General features: G+C 36.2%; 1 protein-coding gene across 3 annotated transcripts in view; it reads left to right on the top strand.

Moving 5' to 3' along the window:
* Nup358 (Nucleoporin 358kD) overlaps nt 1–12,965 on the top strand; it is an 80,449-nt gene that overhangs the window by 48,055 nt on the left and 19,429 nt on the right. For all 3 annotated transcript variants that reach the window (XM_068387400.1, XM_068387399.1, XM_068387398.1), the window contains 11 exons: nt 168–295; nt 1,727–1,909; nt 2,720–3,682; nt 3,889–4,041; nt 4,609–4,830; nt 7,565–7,793; nt 7,907–8,080; nt 8,507–8,590; nt 9,124–9,272; nt 9,714–10,512; nt 11,122–11,246. In XM_068387400.1, the coding sequence (XP_068243501.1) occupies nt 168–295; nt 1,727–1,909; nt 2,720–3,682; nt 3,889–4,041; nt 4,609–4,830; nt 7,565–7,793; nt 7,907–8,080; nt 8,507–8,590; nt 9,124–9,272; nt 9,714–10,512; nt 11,122–11,246 (3,209 nt within the window). The remainder of the gene's footprint in view (nt 1–167; nt 296–1,726; nt 1,910–2,719; nt 3,683–3,888; nt 4,042–4,608; nt 4,831–7,564; nt 7,794–7,906; nt 8,081–8,506; nt 8,591–9,123; nt 9,273–9,713; nt 10,513–11,121; nt 11,247–12,965) is intronic.

The following is a 12,965-nucleotide window of genomic DNA, read 5'->3' as shown; positions in this document are numbered from 1 at the left end:
TTATTGTTATTATTTTTATTATTATTATTAAGAGCTAAGCTTCAACCCTAGTTGGAAAAGCAAGATGCTATAAGCCCAAGACCTCCAATAGGGAAAAATAGCCCAGTGAGGAAAGGAAATAAGGAAATAAAAGATATGCAAAATAATTAAAAAATTTTATTTTACAGGTGAAGAGGAGGAGGTAACCCTCTTCTGTGAACGCTGCAAGTTGTTCAGATATGACGTTGAGAACAAAGAATGGAAGGAACGTGGTGTTGGAGGATTAAAGATTTTGAAAAACAACACTTCTGGGAAGGTAATAATTCATCTTTTACAGCAGTGTTTCCCAACCCTGGGATAAATTACCCCAGTGGGGTAATGGACCCGTATTTTTGGGGTAATCAAGATGTTCTGAAATTGAGTTATTCACATTCCCATAATTAATATTGTTATATTGAATATTCTGCACTGATGATGGTTAATTTTAATACTGTATCCATTAAAATGGAAAAGTTTGTTTTGGATCCTTAACTATAAGCAGCCAATAGCGGGCTACATGATCCATACAGTTCATCAGGTGGCTGCAAAAAAACAGCCGATGTTACCGGGTAAATGTTCAATGGGGTAATTGATTAGTTGGAAATAAAATTTTGGGGTAATCATTTAAAAAAGGTTGGGAAACACTGTTTTACAGCATTTTCAAAATTATGAATACAATACTATTTTCATCATCTGGGGGTGCTTTGTACATATGTAGACTGTTTTTCCTTTTTATTATTTGATGCTTACATTTTGTTAAATAAATTGTTGTGTATTTCCTTAATTGATATATGAAAAAAAAAATTTTACTTGCAAAACTATTCTCGAGATGACTGTTTCTAGTGATGTGATGATTGTGACCCCTAACCTTAAGTGAAATTCAAAATTTTTTAATTGCTAAATTATTGTTTTACAGGAGACTTTAAATTTATAATTGAAATAAAAAAAAAAAAACTGTGAAGTTGTCTATTTGCATTAAAATATAGTTGAAAACTAGTTAGAGTACAAGGTTAACTAGAATGAATTTGGAAAATATCTGGTTGTCTTGTTGATATAAAATCAAACAATTCCGTTTGCGAGTAGACTTACGTTCACTTGTTTGAGATTGAAGGAATTTTATCCTACTGTAGCCTCCATACAGCCCTAGTGTTTGTCTTAAGGAATTGCATACCTTAAACCCATACCTCCTTTAAAATTTTTTACTGTTGGCTATTTACATGTATCTTACACCTCCCTTGTGTTAGGTTGTCTTCTCCCTCTTACAGGAAGTAATTTGATGCAACATATTACCAGATGTTATGGTAAACTTTTGGGGTTGTAGTTTTTGTCGTAACTCCATTAAATCTTTGATCACCATTGCTATTTCTACTTCCTTTGGCCCCATTGGACTTATATAATGTCCAGTTGTTACCATTTATTTCTTTTATTTTCATGTATGAAAATTTTACAAAATATGACATATGGCAATAAAAGGGTAATTTATTTAGCTGTACGAAGAAAAATATTGTCAAATGTTGCCAAAAAATTGGATGGCGCTCAGGTACTAAAATTTTTATCAAGTGGTTGGCATTCAAAGGGTTAATCTTTGCTTCTTATTTGGTTAATGATGAAGGTCCAGTCACACTGACTTGTATTATACGAGATTTAACCTTACGTTTTATACGTGCCTCAGTTTTATAGTATTACCGTATATTTCTTACCATTGCAGGTGCGCATTTTAATGCGTCGAGAACAAGTTCATAAAGTATGTGCCAATCATTTTATTACCGCTGACATCAAATTAACTCAAATGGCAACCTCGGAGAAAGCATGGATTTGGGCTGCTCAAGATTTTGCCGATGAAGAGATGAAATATGAAAAGTTTGCTGCCCGCTTCAAGAATCAGGAATTAGTAAGTAAAAGGCATCGGTTGCTTGTTGTATCCCCTCCAATGTCTATCAAAGGCATCCTCTTCCACCAAACTTCTTCTCTTCATATCATTCTTCACCTTAACCCTTTCACCCCCAATGAACGTACTGGTACGTTTCACAAAACTCATCCCTTTACCCCCATGGACGAACTGGTACGTCCTTGCAAAAAACTGCTATTTACTTTTTTTTTTTTTTTTTTTTTTTTGAGAACTTTGAGAAACTTCAGGCATTTTCCAAAATAATGAGACCCACCTGACCTCTTTATGATGAAAATTAAGGCTGTAAGAGCAATTTAAAAAAAAATATATTGCAAAATGTGCTTAGGAAAAAAAAAAAAAAAAAAAGGCCGGGGGGTTAAGGGTTTGAAAGTTCCAAATAGTGTTGGGGGTAAAAGGGTTAACTCGCAGTCTAGTTCTCTACCTCCCCCTCAATCTTTTCCCCCTAACATGTTCCTCCCAAGCCCTCCTCACTCCCTCCCCACTATTTATCCTCGGCACATGCCCACACCATCTCAGTCGCAACACTCTTTTATCACCTCTGTAATATTCACTACGCCTGCCACCCTTCTTATTTCATAACTTTCCAATCTTTCGAGCAGTGATTTTCCCATAATCTACCTCTGCATTCTCATCTCTGTTCTCTCAAGCTTTGTTTCGTCTTATTGTCTTAGAGCCCACGTTTAAAATTTATACATTAACACTGTTCTTATTACTGTGCTATAGATCTTGACTTTTAGTCACTATATATGTCATTGGATAAATTGTATAATTTTTAACGTTTTTATCTTACAGGCAGTAAGCTTTAAAACAGCTTTTGAAAGCGCTCAGAAGTCGCTGGATGATGCACCACAAGGCAGTACCACGAGTGTTCCATCTAGCACAACAGAAAACACTGGACAACAAACTTTAGCTGAAAAGTTCAAGCCAAAAGCTGGTTCATGGGAGTGTGGATCTTGTTTAGTACGAAATACTGCAGAAGCTAATGTCTGTGTTGCCTGCACTAGTAAAAAACCAGGAAGTGAAGGCATTAAAGATGCACCAGCAGCTGTTGTTCCCCAGGATAAGCCTGTTGACCCTAAAACGTCTACTTTGGCGTCCCTCTTCAAGCCTCCTGCTGGCTCATGGGAATGCAACAGTTGTTTGGTTCGGAATAAAGCTGAAAGTTCTGTTTGCGTTGCATGCGGAGCAGGTGGGTCAGGTATGGCCGTTTCTGGGTCTGGTATGGCCGTTTCTTCTTCCAGTGAAGCTAAGCCAGCTTTCAGCTTTGGTATAAAAGATAGTTCAGCTACTGGTTCAACCACCCAAACGTCTAGTGGAGTGTTCTCCTTCGTTGATTCCGAGAAGAAACCAGCTTTCTCCTTTGGTACTCCAAGTTCAACCACAACTGCAACCACCCAACCTTCCTTCTCTTTTGGTGTGCCTTCTCAACAAACTAAAAGTGACAGTACCACAACAAGTGGAAAATCAACATTCTCCTTTGGTATTTCACAAACTCCAGCTAGTCAACCTTTCACATTTTCTGCTGTCACTGCCCCAGCTTCGTCAACCTTTTCTACGACAACTACTTCGACTACAGCCGACACTTCGGCAACCGCTAAAGATTCAAAATCCAGTTTTGTCTTTGGTAGTCCTGGTAAATATGATTTTTCCTTCAGTGGTGTCAAAGCCAAGTCCCCACGTTCTCGTGACATTAGTGTTTGCGAGTCAGAGGATGGAGTGGTTGAGGAAGATGATGGTGACCACCTTTACTTTGAAGTAAGTTATGTCGAATTTAATATTTTAGTATATTTATTTTCATGAAAGATATCTGATCCTCATATGATGATAATACAATAGATGCCTAAATTTTTAGTGTACTCTGGAATATTTATGAAGTAAGAAGTAGTTTTCATGTACTGCATACTTTTGATTTTTTTTCAGAATTTTCTTTCTCTGATGTTTCTAAATTTTTTGCATTTCAGCCTGTGATTCCTCTGCCAGAAAAAGTGGAGGTGGTAACTGGAGAGGAAGACGAGATTGTACTATATTGCAGTCGAGCGAAATTGCACAGGCTTGTTTCAGGAGAATGGAAGGAGAGAGGTCTCGGTGATATAAAACTCTTAGAACACAAAAAGGTAAGGTTTTAGTTTTGATAATGATTGTCTGTTTATTATAATAAGGGTGAGGATAATAGGAAGATATAGATTATATGAGTGACAAGATTCATGACCAGAGTACAGTGAGGAGATGGTATTATGATAGAAGTATTGCCAGATAGGTATATTATCTAGAGGCATGACAATATATAAATTTATGCAAAGAGGGGGTTGCCTTAAGACTGAACTGGTACATTTTGAGAGAGCACAGAAGAGAGAAGTATATTTATTTACATCTAACCCCATAAATAAAAATCCCCATGAAAATGTATGTTTATTTTTTAGTTATTTACAAAATCACACTCTGGTGATACTCTTAAAATTTTCTTGATTTCACAAGACTTCAACAGGGGGGAATGCTTGATCTGTAAACACAATGAAATGGTTTTTGTTTTATATACTGTATTAGCCTACTTGACTAGTATTTATATCCTGTTTTGTAACAAACATGACTACAGTACATACTGTAATGTAATCATTGATATTTTTATATGAAGTAATTTAATATTTTAGTTAAAGAGTTTACCCTAAAATTCTTTTCCCCAGACTGGCAAGATCCGTTTGCTGATGAGGAGAGAACAAGTTCACAAAATCTGTCTGAATCACAACATAGAAAAGACAGTGGATTTCCGCAAGAAGGACGATAAGACTTTCTACTGGGCTGCCATGGACTATTCTGAAAATGTACCCAGAAGCGAGACCTTTGCTATTCGTTTCAAGACTCCTGAGATTGCTGTTGACTTCTTCAAAGCAGTCGATAGTGCAAAGGTATGACGGCATTTATATTTCAAGTATGTTCTAAACTGAACAACATCCAGTTTCTGGAGAAAACGAATTTGTCATAGTTTGTCTGACCTTGTAGACAAGTTTACATTTACTGTTTGGTAATTTTAATAAGTAATAATAGAAGTGATGAAAAGACATTTTTTTAATGATATACAGGTCCTCAACTTACAATTGTTTGGCTTGCAAACATTGAGATACAAAATTGAAATTGTAAATCTCATTGTATCAAATGTTGATACAGTGTAATAAGATACAGTACAGTCAGCCCACCTTCTTCGCGGTACTTAGGTTACAGACACAGCGCCGAAAAGCGATTTTCACGAATAAATGCTATACAGTACTAGGGTGGGCTAACTCCTAATCTAATAAGTAATAAAATAAAGATAAAGAAATAAGGTAATAAATCTAGGGTGGGCTAATTCCTAACCTAAAAAGTAATAAAATAAAGATATAGAAATATGGTAATAAATCTAGGGTGGGCTAATTCCTAACCTAAAAAGTAATAAAATAAAGATATAGAAATATGGTAATAAATCTAGGGTGGGCTAATTCCTAACTTAAAAAGTAATAAAATAAAGATAAAGAAATACATACATATACCAAGGCACTTCCCTCAATTTTGGGGGGTAGCCGACATCAAACAAATGAAACCGAAAAGGGGACCTCTCCTCTCTACGTAATAAGAATATATTTAATACTGTATGCTAAACATTTGCAATAACCTAATAGTTGTTTCCTATGAAACAGGAATATTTGTTGACTTTAGAGCTGGAAAATGTTGACACGAGTCAGGTTAGGCTTACCCTAGGCCAAAATTTAACAAAATTAGACTTACAAAGAGCTTCTTGGAACCAATGAAGTGTGTAAGTTGATGACCTGTTATGTCCACTTATAGAAATTATCCTTTTGCTGTACTTAAGTTGTGTGGGAAAAGCTCAGACTCTGAGGAAAAATTGAATTTTGTTAAGATTTAAGTTGATGGGAGAAGTACAAGAGGAAGGCCAAGGTTTGGGTGGATGGATGGAGTGAAGGAAGCTCTGGGTGATAGGAGGATATATGTGAGAGAGGCAAGTGAGCGTGCTAGAAATAGGAATGAATGGCGAGCGATTGTGACACAGTTCCGGTAGGCCCTGCTGCTGCCTTCGATGCCTTAGATGACCGCGGAGGTAGCAACAGTAGGGGATTCAGCATTATGAAGCTTCATCTGTGGTGGATAACGGGGGAGGGTGGGCTGTGGCACCCCTAGCAGTACCAGCCGAACTCGGTTGAGTACCTTGTCAGGCTGGGAGGAACTTAGAGAGGAGAGGTCCCCCTTTTCTGTTTCATTTATTTGATGTCGGCTACCCCCCAAAATTGGGGGAAGTGCCTTGGTATATGTATGTATGTATATCTAAACTCGCCTGATGTTCATATTGCTTTTTTGGTTATATCTACTTTTACCCCTAAAACGATAGACAGACACTTCTATTAAGATAATGGGACAAAGTATAGGTTAATGGCAATAACAATGGCTTGAGTAAGCCATACTGCCTTTGTCTGGAGTCTTGAAGTCGAAACTATTTTATATCGTCTTGACACCACTAGTCACTGTGGAGGAGGGTGTGCATGTTTTATGAAAATCAGTTCAGTATAGAAATAGATTTTATTAAAATTCCATTAATTTATGATCTCCACACACTGATGCTGGTCATTTATGACATATTTTTCAAGTTATGAAAGTAATTATTCTAGACTTTTTATGCCATCTCAAATTGAATTTTGAAAAGCAAAACTACATTGTTTTTATAAATTTTACTTATCCCCTAATTACCTATTACAAGTATATAAACCCCAACACTTTATTGTACTTAAAACCAGAATTATTTGATACGGAAATTAAAGAATAATTAAATCCAAAATTATATTAGACCACATCACCACCAAAAGGAAGCTTACTTTGATTCTTAGAAATTTTAATTTGGTCAATAACCCTAGAAACACATTTTTCTATAAGACGATTAGTGAGATTTACACACACACAACCGTTATCTAAATCCCAACACTGTCCTTGGCATGAGAGACAGTTGATCGGATCATTATTGCTCAGAAACAATTCCAGGAGACATCTGTAAAAGCACTTAAAACCTAAATAATCAATCGGGAGTATGAAGCCTGCTATTTAAACCGAGGATGATGCAGAGACTGAAGACAATGGCAGTATGGCTTGGCCAAGCCATTTTTATTACCATTACTTAAAGGCTCTCGTCATGCTAGAGGCTCAGGTTGTGGAAGGAAAGAAAACGGAAATCTTAGGGTAAACGTAGATATAGCCAAGCTTCCAGAAAAGCGATGTGAATTTCAGAATTTTATAGAAATTAATATATTTTATATAAGAAGGAAATTTTGTTTTACATTGTTTGCAAGCTTAAAATTCTTTTATTTAGATGTTAATTCTTCATACAAGAACATTAGGCTTTGTAATTTACAAATCCATAAATGCTTCTCTTGGAAGTCCCTAGTTTCCATATTGAATTCCTACAGTGATATAACCAAAAATGTTAAAAAGTGGCCAAGGTTATTGAACCATCCACAAGATTAATTTCATTTTAAATTTTTGTATGGTTAAACTAACAAGGCCCCTTGCAGCATTGTGTAGTGATTTGTGTTCAAACACAACTAACAATTGAAGATCTTTCATATATTAACCCTGTGTTCTATTACCTTTTCCTTGTTAAAGGTCAAGCTAGGAGGGCAGGCCACGGAAGTGCCCATAATATTGAAGACTCCAAAGAAGGAGGAGGAGACAGGTTCTGAAAAAACAAGCCAAAGTGTTGCATTGTCAACGCCGAAGAAAACTTTTGCAACAGCCGACTCCACAACACCTAGCTCTGGTGCCATTGGCAGTACTCCTAAGGGATCTCTCTTTGGAGGTGTTACGGGAAAATCCTTGTTTGGCAGTTCTCTAGGTAATAAGGAAGTTTAAGCCTGTATTTTACAGTTACTGTTATGGAAGTTTTTTGACAATATATTGAACGTCAATGTAACCGGGGAGGTTTTATGTTTTCATTTTATTTCCCAGGTACATCTGGTTCCTTGTTTGGAGGTCAGTCATTAGGCGAGGGAATAACCGGTGCTGCTAAGCCTGATGAACCTAACTTCACTGTAAATGTTTCCAGTAGCTTCTCCTTGAAGACTCCAACCACAAGCACTCCTTATATAACGGGTGGCAATCAAGTTTTTGGGAAACCTTCGCGTAAGTTTATTACCTTTCTTAGTTTGCATTTTGATGTATTAAGCTGTTTTTATCTGTTGAAAATTTTTGTGGCTTTGGATCATGAATCTGTTTTTGTATTTAGTTGGATATATAATCAGGTTTCAATTTTAGCGGACCTTCCATGTGTTAATTGTTAGTATTGCCGCATAGTGCACTGCATGAAATAAAATTAACACAAAACATTTTGGGGAACACTGTAAATACCCAATAAGAAAGGGTATAAGGAATAAACATTGCCTGAAATGAACGATAGAAATATGTGAAGAACAAATGAAAATCAAACTAAACAACATGAAGAATGAAAGATTTATAATAAATTATTACAATGAGTTATGTCATTTCAGCATACTGTAATTTATGCCTTAATGTTTTCTATGTCTCCTTTCTTTTGTTCTTTTCTCATAGTGTTCGGTGGAATGGCAGCAGCTACAACACCACAGACTTCACTATTTAGCTTTGGTGATAAGTTTTCATCCAGTGACAGCCCTGGTAAGAGAAAACTCTTTTTATTGTGAATTTCATGTAGGATAAGGCCGGGAGCACACTAGTGACTCTGTGGCGCCACAAAGCCACAGCATCGTATGGCGGGGATGTGGTTTCCCATAGGTTTCCATTGTTTTCAAGTTTTGCCACGCAAACCAGCGACTGTGGCTCTGTCGCTCATCCCCGCCACAGGCGTGGCGTGGCTTTGAAAACAATGGAAACCTATGGGAGACCACATCCCCGCCACACGATGCTGTGGCTTTGTGGCGCCAGAGTCGCTAGTGTGCTCCCGGCTTAAGGCACCTTGTATGGATTTTGTATTCTAAAAGTTATTTTGTATAAAAGGAATTTTTATTTGTATCATTAAGTGACAGAAGTCCATTGCCTACACTTTAGTCTAGTAATATAGTAATGTGATTATAAAGTTAGGGAATTCATGCATACATATCACATCGCATCTCATGTTTTTCTGTAAGCAATTTTATATTTATTTTTACATCGCTTATTTTTCTTTAAGCAATTTTATATTTATTTTTCAGTTGAAGTTTTATATGAAAAGAAGGCAACCCCAGAGCAGATAGAACGAGCTAGGAGTTTGCAATTGCCGGATAATTTTTTCTTGTATGAAGACGCACCACCATGCCCTGGTTGTAGGGGTTGCACCGAGGATGACAACCAGTCTGCCAAGGTATAGTAGTACACTTTACCGTTTGTTAACCCTTTTACCCCCAAAGGACGTACTGGTACGTTTCACAAAAGCCATCCCTTTACCCCCATGGACGTACTGGTACGTCCTTGCAAAAAAATGCTATAAAATTTTTTTTTTTCAGATTTTTGATAATTTTTTTGAGAAAATTCAGGCATTTTCCAAGAGAATGAGACCAACCTGACCTCTCTATGACAAAAATTAAGGCTGTTAGAGCAATTTAAAAAAAATATACTGCAAAATGTGCTGGGAAAAAAATAACCCCCTGGGGGTTAAGGGTTGGAAATTTCCATATAGCCTGGGGGTAAAAGGGTTAAGTAAAACTTTAATTTCTCCTCTATAAAATGGGAAATTTAAGATTAGGTTAGTCTATTCAATCATACCATACCATTGATATTTTCTGATACAAATTTTTTCTTTTAGGGCAGCAAAGAATCCTCACCAGTTGAAAGCAAGACACAATCTGTGCCATCAGGTTCTCTATTTGGAAACTTGGGAACTACCACAAGCTTATTTGGAGGGTCAGCAAAATCTGGAAGTGTGTTTGGTGGTTCAACCCCTTCGTCACAAGGTATATTTGGAGGGGCTTCTCCCACTTTGCCAAAGTTATTTGGAGGAGCTGTAACAACTACATCGAGCATTTTTGGAGGAACAACTACCACTACTTCAGGGAGCCTTTTTGGAACTTCATCTACTACAGGAAGCATTTTTGGAGGAACAACTACAACTGCTAGCATTTTTGGAGGAACCTCAACATCAACTACGACGTCAAATATACTGGGCGGTGCAACTACTATTCCCTCAGGAATTTTTAGTAAGACTACTACACCGAGTATCTTTGGTGGAACGGCAACCACCACGGGAAGTATTTTTGGAGGTGCATCCAATTCGAGCATTTTTGGAGGAGCCTCTTCGGCATCAACAACAACAACGGCTGTTACTCCTTCTACACCAAGCCTATTTGGAACGGCTACCTCCACAACAACCAATGCCTTTGGAAGCTCCACGCCTACCACCACTTCCAGTCTGTTTGGAGGAACTGCCTCAACAAAACCAAAGTTTTTTGATTCCTCCTCATCCGGTGGAATGTTCTCATCCTCGGAGACTGGTGGTCTTGCATCAAATAAATCTTCAGCATCCCCTTCATTATTTGGAGGGAATACCATATCCTTTGGTAACATAAGTAAGGACTCCACACCATCATCAGATGCTAGCCAAAAGGGTAAGTACAGTATTTCAGAAACCTAAAGAGATTATTAATGTGGGTTAAAGTGAAAGTAAAAAATGTTGAATGTATATGCCGCATTATGTTCAGATACCTGGTCCACGATGTGTTTTTATATGTGAAGAATAAAGTAGTATTTTAACTCGCTGTTGATGTGTATGAATTACCTTTCATATGAGGAATCATTTTGAATTTATAAATGTTTGTTTCTGATGATAATAGTTTACGTTGAGGTTCCTAGAATTTAGGAAACTTTTTCAGTAATTAATTTGGATACTTGGAAACTCAGTCCCAGGAACTTGAGACCATTACACAATTATTAAAAATGAGGAAGGAAATTATGATAAGTGCTCTTAAACCAAAGCAGCATATTAATTTGATATTATAATTAATTTCGGACGAAAACTATTTGAATGAAAGGGCAATTTGTGGGTTGCTTGGTTGAAAAATAGTTTGAATGGTATGATAAAAAAATTTTGTTATATATCTTGGATATTTTATGAGTCCTGAAAAAAATAGAACTATGACTTATTTGCCAGAGTAACTTTTGTCTTCTTATGTCAAATATTTATTGCAAAGTAATATTTTTCATATTTTTCTTTAAAGATCCTGCAAATTCTGATGCTTGGCGTAAGAAGGGCCAATCTGTATTTAGTAGGCTGTCACCCAGGAAAGGTGATGGGGATGGAAGTGTGCAAGGATCGGGTGGTCCCACACATGACCTGGCTAAGGTATGTTAAACATTAATTGACAATAGGTACAGGTAGGCGTCGACTTACGGCATATGCGACTTAGGACTGTTCGACTTTACGACAACATTTTCACTGTGATGTGACAAGTCTGTCAGAAATAGTACACTAATAGGACAACTATTTCGATAAAAATAATCTATTTTCATGTATAAAAATAAATCAATTTATCTTGTCAAGTTATTTTCTTTTATTAATAATATGCAGTATCCATTTTAAAAAAAGTATATATTAAGAAAAGTTTTAATTTCTATTGTTCATACTGCATCACGTGTCTGGCGACGTCATATTTCTGGCGAAGCTGTGGAAAACGAGTGGGTAAATAGTTATTTGCTTTCAATAGGCTATCGATTAAATATTAGTACGGTATTCCCGTAATCGAAATATATCAAATAACGATAAAAAGTATTTCATGGGTCTGTATCGGTTGTTGATTCTTATCATGGGGCACACGTGGTGACATATTTCGGGTGGAAGGCGAGTGGCAAATCCAGTGATGTCCTATTGATTCGTTAGCGAGTAATTTTATTATTCCCATAACTGAAACATCTAGTAACAATGCCAAGTATTTCAGTGGTTAGTATCAGTTTTTATTAGTACCCTACTGTACTATTTACCATAAATTTATGAAAAGAATTACTGCATTTCTGGTGACGTTTTATTTCTGGCGGAAGGCAAGCCGGCAAATTGAGTGGTTTCCTTTCGATAGTTTACTGAATAATATTAGTATTCCCATTATCAAAACATCGTATATGTAATAATTTCTAAGGAAATATCCCCTACTGAGTTTAAGAGTGAGAGACGCGCACGAATAAACATCTTCGTATGATAACTGATAACAATTATGATAAACGAACAATGAAAACTATATCCTATAACATATTGGGGCTGATTTAATATTATTCATTATGGAGATATTTTGTATAAGTAAGAAAATATATAAATGATACTCCTAGTTATTTATATGTGCGCATACTGTAATTGCAGTACGGTAGCGTGACCTTGATCAGCTGAAGTCTACCAAAAGTAAAACAAAAGTAAATGTTGATTATTGAAATGCTCAAATTTGAGAAGTGGAATACAAATGTTTTAATAAATCACAAACATGTTTAAAGAAATATTAACTCAATAATTAACTAAAAATTAATTACTGTATGAAGCTTTAAAAATTAACTACCTGTACACACACACACACAACGTAATACTTATTTGTATAACTAATAATAATGGCTATAAACGAACAGTATGAAAACTGTGTCCTATAACATATTGGTGCTGATGTTGATATTCATCATGAAGATATTTCGAATGAATTAAAAAGTTATTCGTATGCGGCATTCTCTCGATACGATAGCGGGTCCTTGAGATCAGCTGATCATAACCAAGGGTAAAAAAAAAAGCCAGGATTTGTGATGGTTAAAATTCTTCTGAAATGGAAAAATAGAATACTGTACAAAAAAACTTTATTAAATAATGATATAAAGTAAAAAAATATTGATAAAATATGCCTTACCTGATTACAGTATCATGACGCAGCTTAAAACTACGGAAATTAACTATTTAAGTCAGACATACCTTCAGTTATGACGCGTGTCTCGGTCATAAATTGACGACTACCTGTATAATTTTATGTTAAAACCTAAGGTATATTTATGCTTGAGACTATGGAACAAGTATTTAAGTAATTGTTTTTTTCTTATT

The sequence above is a fragment of the Palaemon carinicauda genome, chromosome 14 (assembly GCF_036898095.1).
Source record: "Palaemon carinicauda isolate YSFRI2023 chromosome 14, ASM3689809v2, whole genome shotgun sequence".
In the NCBI taxonomy this organism is placed as follows: Eukaryota; Metazoa; Arthropoda; class Malacostraca; order Decapoda; family Palaemonidae; genus Palaemon; species Palaemon carinicauda.
This window is presented reverse-complemented; position numbering and strand designations above follow the sequence as displayed.